Source organism: Tigriopus californicus, chromosome 9, assembly GCF_007210705.1.
Source record: "Tigriopus californicus strain San Diego chromosome 9, Tcal_SD_v2.1, whole genome shotgun sequence".
NCBI lineage: Eukaryota > Metazoa > Arthropoda > Copepoda > Harpacticoida > Harpacticidae > Tigriopus > Tigriopus californicus.
Window position 1 is genome coordinate 8,533,086 of NC_081448.1, and position 7,211 is coordinate 8,540,296.

Below are 7,211 nucleotides of genomic sequence, written 5' to 3' on the forward strand. Positions count from 1 at the left end.
GTGAAGAAGCTACGATCTCTTCCACGAGGGTCCTTTTTGTTTGAATATAAATATGAGTCGTCCAACTTAATCCATGTCACTTCACCATTGCATCTCTTGACATCAAGACAAGCAGCATTTCCTCCAGTTCCACCATGAATCCTATGTTCGCAGTCCTAGGTGAATATTCTGTCTTGACCTCTTTCGTGATATCCAGTGCAGTGTGTTCCAGAGTGGTAGGAAACGTAGGAGCAACATGGGAACAATAACAGCCACAGAAGAGGCATTTTGAAATTACGCCCGGGAACAGGAGGACCTCAGCGATGGCATCGCCTCGGTTCCAAGAGCGTTCCTTTGATCCACGTGGATGTTGTTGTTGGAGTCGTCCATTCTTTGGTTTTGTCCTTCCATCCTCTGTCCTTTTCCCCATTCCAGAACAAACCACCCGATCCTTAACCCTCGTCCCTTTTGTCTCTTTTCTACCCTTTAGCTCTTGCTCTCACCGTCGTGAGCGGCCAAAGAGGACGAGCCTCCAACGGTTATGGCGCTCCCCCGGCAGCAGCCCCCCAACCTCAGTATAACCAACAGCCTTTGGCTCAAGAGCCCCAAGCTCAGTATGGTCAACAAGCTCAGGCTTCGTCTCTGTCCGAGAGCCAACATGGTGGAGACCACCAAGGGTTGGACTGGCTCCTTGAGTCCGTCCCTGGACAACCTGGAACTGATTATCCCATTTATGCCGATGCCTCTCAATTCGATTTTGACTGCAACGGTCAAACCCAAGGTGAGTGAACAAATTCCCTGTTTCAATCATGCCTGACCCATTGATTAGGGATCTTGGCCCTAAAGAAAGAGAAAAGCATATTTTCTGGACGATCCCTTAAGACCGCCGTCGACCGGTGTTTTTGATTCCCTTCGAAAGTCAAAGTTTAAGTTACGCCACCAAAGCAAGAAAAACAATTTCGTTCTCACATGTTTTTGGAAACCAGGGCATCTACCACAAACCCTCTTTAGTCACCATCTTTAGCTCAATCTACTTCCGCTTTGGAGGAGGTAGACAATGCGTACTACCAGAAGCTGGTATTGCAGGTTCATGGTTAATCCTGTAGATGATGATCTCAATCTAATAATCGTGAGGGCAATTTTCCGGTTGAGCCATTGACAAAACATAGTGCTTTGACATTGTTGACACTTGAATTCAAGGCCACTATTGCTTGAGCAAACGTATGGATAACCACAGTTGAAGGAAAAGTTGAACAGATAACCAATCGAGACCATCTTTTTGCAGGGAGCTTTGATTTATCTACCCGTATGAGAATGTTGATCTTCGTTTTCAGGTTATTATGCTGACCCTGCCGCTCAATGCCAAGCTTTCCACGTGTGCTTGGAGACTGACCAACCCGGTGTTTTGAGGGCCGAATCTTTCTTGTGTCCCAATGGAACCATTTTCAACCAGGAGTATCTTATTTGCGATTGGTGGTTCAACTTCGATTGCTCTCAAGCTCAGTCTCTGTACTCGGTCAATGATCAGATTGAAGCCGAAAGACAACAAGCCACCAAATCGCAAGCTAACAACAACAACAACAACAACTATACCCCCAGCAACGGCAACAATAACAACAACTTCAACAACAACAATAACAACAACTTTGGATCCGCCTCCAACAACAACAATAACTACGCTTCTCCCGCGCAAGCCACCTATGGAGGCAAATAGATGTATAGAATGACTTCATGGAGGACAACTCGTCCTGTCTTTCCCAATCCATCGAACCCTGTCTCCCGGTGCTAAAAATCTGGGCTGGTATCAGTTTCTTATCGCTGCTTTCATACTTCATTCGTGGTTGAGTTTCTTCCCCAATGCTGCTCGTTAAAACCAAGTGAATTGGTTTTGTCAGACAAAATGGTTTCGTTGTGGTTAACTTATGTATTCTATTGCCTTGAATTCTTCTCCTAAATTATTTGGGTTTATTATGTGGGTGATTATATCTTTCAAATCTGACGACTTCTCCGACTTGAATTGACACGTATTTCTTCACTCAACGTACCCCGTGTGCGTCCTACATGAGTGAGTGACGAAGGAGATGCCCTCATCATTGATGAAGTCTTCTGATTCTTTTTGTCAACTTTCATAATGGATCTCTGTGCAATGATGTTTCAATAAAAGAAAAATGCATTCAAAACGGTCTGTCTGTCAATTGAACACTTAGACAAAAACGACGGGGAATCAAGAATAGAATAGACCAGGCTTACATATAACTTTAGAATGTAAAATACTTTCAACATCATATTATTTGAGCTGTTGAATTCAGTTGTGCTCGCCTTATCCGCCGTTTTGGAATGTTTTAGGGCAGACCATCGTGGCATCATATGGACTTGCGCCTCCGCGGACAGATCTCTTGAAGAGGCTCAGATCAACATGGACTATACTGTGAACCGTAACATATGAGGGACCAATCTCTTTCTGTGTTTCTTTATTTCGATCTCGATTAATAACATTTCAGTAAAAGTGTTTTGAAATCATATGACAAGAGTTCAAGTTTCCTCAGTTGCCTGAGTGAAATGAAGAATTAAATGGCACTCTGTAATGAGTATTTTCGTTTTAGTTTTTGAGTCATTACAATTCCACAATCTTAAAATGTAATGGGATTACAGTTACTTATCGAAAAGAAGGAACAAAATACTGTAATTTCGTTACTACTGCCCTGCAAACTAAGTGGTTGATCCGGACAGTGAAACTCTTTCCCCGGGCCTCAACCAACGGTGGTTAAGTGGTAAATTTCCTTAAATCCTAAGAAGTGTCTTCAAGAGGTTGCCACATCTACCACTTCAATTCGGACAACAGCTGCCCCTTATCATTTGGGACTCGGGATGGAAAGACCACTGAGAAGCGGACGATGCTCCTATCAACAACCAAGATGAGGGAAAACCGCTTTATCCGTATCTGCTCCGGCCCACATATCAGTATCAAATTCGGATTTTTTTACTAGAACAAGTGACCCTTCCCCCACCCAGAATTGCCTCACCTAGACTAATGAATTTGCAACGTATCAACTAAAAAAAATATCAGCGGTCCCCTGGTTGGTAGCCGTCGCATCATAACGTTCGACAACAGACATTATCACGTAAACCAGGAGACCTAAACCCCACGTATTCAAATGTTGTTACAGGACAACAATCTACCCAGCAACAACCTGAAGATAATTTTGTATAAAAATCGGATTTTTTACGGTTAGAAGGGATGGTGCAGACTTTGCTGGCACTTGTGCAGTCAAAGACCCTGCCAACCTGAAAGGTATCTATCTCAATATCCATTGCCTCATTTCTAAAGATAACTCTTCCAAGATTAAAATGCTTGAAGAATTAAGCGAAACTAATGATATTTCTTTTATCTCTCTAACAGAGACCTGGCTGAGAACGGGGGTACTAGACGAAGAAATTGCTATGAAATAATTCACTGTTATTCGATGTGATAGAATTAGGCTGTCCAACACAATATTTCCTCATGCTGGAGTTTGTTTATATATCCGCAGTTATCTACAGACCTCGCATGTCTCGATGTCTAATAGTGAGGTCGAAGTCTTGATATGTCATGTGAAATCTAAAGATCTGTCTATTGTGACGATTTATAGACCACCGTCGTGCTCCGATAAAAAATTTGGCGAAGCAATGGACTTTACAGAAAAGGAATTAAAGAAGGAAGCATGTTCCAGAGTGCTAATTTTGGGTCATTTTAATTTCCCTTCTGTTGTTGTGGAATGGCAACCCACGCCTCTTGGCCACATTCCGATATCAAAATCGGCTTCAAAGGCATACGGAAGGTTGGAAGATTTCATGCTTGATTTTAATCTTTCACAACATGTTAGTATCCCAACTAGGGAAGATAATATTCTAGATCTAGTGTTTGCGAACAGCCCTGGACTGGTTGGCAAAGTATCTGTGTCCCCCAGTAAAATGTCTGACCACAATCCTATTGAAATATGTACAACGGTAGGAGAAGAGGTAAAAGGACCTCTTCAATTAGAGAAATGGAAGAAAATAGGGTTAGCTAGATATGCGTTTCATGAAAGTCATTGGGAAGGAATAATACGCATGATCAGTAATATTGATCTCGTTTCCATTCTGGAAGAAGAACCCACTGCTGATGTTGCCGTTAAGCGAATGACTTGTATTTTTGAAGACATTTGTGCAAAGCTCAATATACCAAAACTATCCCCCGAAAGACTACATACTCTCGTACCAAAAAAGCGAAAAATACTCTTCAAATATGTTCCAAGCTGATCAGAAGGATAAAATCTGCTTCCAGTCACGCACTTATCACTAACCTTAAAAGGACACTGACCTCCGTTGAAAATAATATTAAAGTGTTTATCGAAACTGACGTTCTCAGTAAGGAGATGAAAGTAGTCCAAGAGGTAAATGCGAATCCAAAAGCCTTTTACACGTTTGTAAACTCAAAGAGAAAAACTAAGTCCACAATCGGCCCTTTCGAATACAAAAATATAACTGTCCACGAACCAAAGCCTTTGGCCGATATGCTGGGTGATCAGTTTTCTAAAGTGTTTACCTCTCCTATGAAATTGCAAAATATATCAACTGACAATAACCCCAATGGTTTGTATGTATGTATGTCTAAGGCGAGGTTAGGCAAGTTGAGCTAATAAGTGATCTTGTAGTCACCGATCAAGATGCTTTGGGGGCCATAATAGACTTGAGACTCTCGAGCTCTCCCAGCCCTGATTGTGTGACATCTCAGTTTCGAATGAGATTATCCTGGATAATCACCCCTAGATCTCTAACTGACCCAACTTGTTGAATGGGGTTGCCCCTACTGTCCATGCATTTTGAAACTGTGGGGACATTACCGAATGTCATAAGACAAAATTTGTTACTATTAAAAGCCATATTATTTGCCGATACCCATCTGTATATATTTTCCAGATCGTCTTCTAACCCCAAAGTGCAATCATCCATTCTTCCATAGACCAACTTGGTGTCATCTGCGTAACAAGATACAGTAGAGCTTGTTGCTAGTTGCTGTAGTGGTGATATGAAAATAATAAATAATATAGGCCAAGACTGCTACCTTGTGGTACGCCCGATAACACATTAGACACGTTACTTAGCGTATTTTCCACTCTAATGTATTGTTTACGTTCTTTTAAAAACCCTTCTATGAAACTTAAAACTTTATCTTGGACTCCATTTGAAGCTAAACTCTGGAGTAAAAGCCCGTGGTCCACTTTATCGAAGGCTTTCGCAAAGTCCAGATATACTACATCCACCGATTCATGAGTTTGTAGTTTTGATATGATACTGTCGATATGCTGAATCAGTTGAGTGATGGTACTGTGACGTGAGCGGAAACCGTGTTGCCCCGAGGATATAATGTCATTGTTATCTAGATGCTGTACCAGTTTAGCCTTAATGATTTTTTCAAGTACCTTGGCAATATTGGACGTAAGTGATATAGGTTGATAATTGGCTGGGCTGGATTTGTCACCCCCTTTGTATATCGGTATGACGTGCGCCACTTTAAGAGATGAAGGAAATTCTCCTTTGTCCAGTGTGGATCTCATTAGATAGGCAAAAACTGGAGCCAGGACCCTTGAACATTTCATTAAGAATTGCGAGGTCACTCCATCAGGACCTGGCGAACTAGCCACTTTCAAGTCTTTAATCGCACTTAATGCATCAGATGTCGTTATATTAAAATATATTGCCTATGTCTTCACCATCGACCTCAAAGGGCCCTACGTGGTGTTTTATCGTTCTCTTAGAGTTTCCATGAGAGAATAATGCTTTCGGATTCGACCTGACCTCCTCAACCACTCTACTCTCCTTTTTCACCTTTTTCAAGTGGTCATTCTCAATGGAGGCCTTAATGGTGACTCAAGAATCAATTCCAACTTTCTTTGAAGGCTAGCCACAACTACTGGATTCAAATTGCCCTGGAGCCTTTTTCCTAGTTAGCAACTGCTGAGCAATTGCTTCCTAAACTCGGAATTTTCGATTGTTTTTCCCTTTTGGAACACATTCAGGTATTGCCAGAGTGGAGCAAACTTCATCAAGAATTAAAATCATTTTGCCCAAGGCTACGTCTATGGACGATTCCTGTTTCAGCATTGAAACCAGGTCTAGCTCCTCTAGCCTTTCTATTATCAAACGCCAATGTTCATCTTTGAACTTGAACTCAGCCAGACCGACGTTTTTGGCCGGTCTTGCGCTAGAGCACAAAGGCTTTTGAGTAATTATCGACCCTGTCTCAAGAATATGATGATCTGACAGATTGCTAGTGTCACATGGGCATACTGGATCAGATCAGGGTCATTGGAAAAGACCAATTCCAGAACTCTATTTGCTCTGGTGGTTACATGTTTTCAGATTGTCTTCTGATTGCAACCTAATGCCCCAATGACTTATCCCCCCCCTCCCTTAAAGACTGGCACAACATGAGCTTTCTCCAGAGAGGATGAAAACCTGCCCTGAACCAAAATGCAGCGCATCAGGCACAGGAAAACAGGAGCAGATTCCGAGGAACTGAGATGTTGCACCAACAGGGCCAGGGGAATTTGAAAGCTCCTGATGGTCCTTAAAGCATCTTGACCTGTGACTATTAGATCATCTAACCAATTTTGGTTTCGACAAGGCCTTTTATAAAGTAGATCATGGCCTTTTGGTGAATACACTTCATGATATTGGGATCCAGGGCAAGGATCTCAATTGGATTAGAAGCTTCATTTATGATAGGAAGCAAATTGTTAAGGTTGAGGGATTCCTTAGTGACATCCATGATGTCAAGTCAGGTGTTCCCCAGGTTCCATCCTAGAGCCTCTCCTTTTTACAATATTCATTGCCCCACTTCAAAAGCTTAGCATTACTTCCAGTCTCTCTTCTTATGATGACAATACAAAGTTACATTCTGGTAGGAATGACAAGATTCCACTAGCCTTGCAGACGACCTAGAAAGAGTCTACTCTAGGGTTACTGAGAGTGATATGACCCTGAACGGAATGAAATTCCGCTCAATGACCTTCGGGTCAACTCCTTGGAATACTCCACTCATAGATAATGGAGGTAAAGATATTGAGCAGGTCTCATCTATGAAAGATGTAGGTTTAGTCCTGCAATATGATGGAAAATTTCAATGAGTATATCCAGTTGAAAGTGGGTAAGGCTTTTCAAATGTGTGGTTGGATATATTGCACCTTTAAGTCCAGAGATGGCATCATGAT

General features: G+C 42.0%; 1 protein-coding gene across 1 annotated transcript; it reads left to right on the forward strand.

The window, feature by feature from the left end:
• On the forward strand, nt 1-2,374 carry LOC131887216 (serum response factor homolog A-like). Its single transcript, XM_059235769.1, has 3 exons — nt 1-159; nt 470-760; nt 1,314-2,374. The coding sequence occupies exons 1-3, from the start codon at nt 135-137 to the stop codon at nt 1,691-1,693; spliced, it is 696 nt and encodes a 231-aa protein (XP_059091752.1). The 5' UTR covers nt 1-134; the 3' UTR covers nt 1,694-2,374.
• The last annotated feature ends 4,837 nt before the right edge of the window (nt 2,375-7,211 follow it).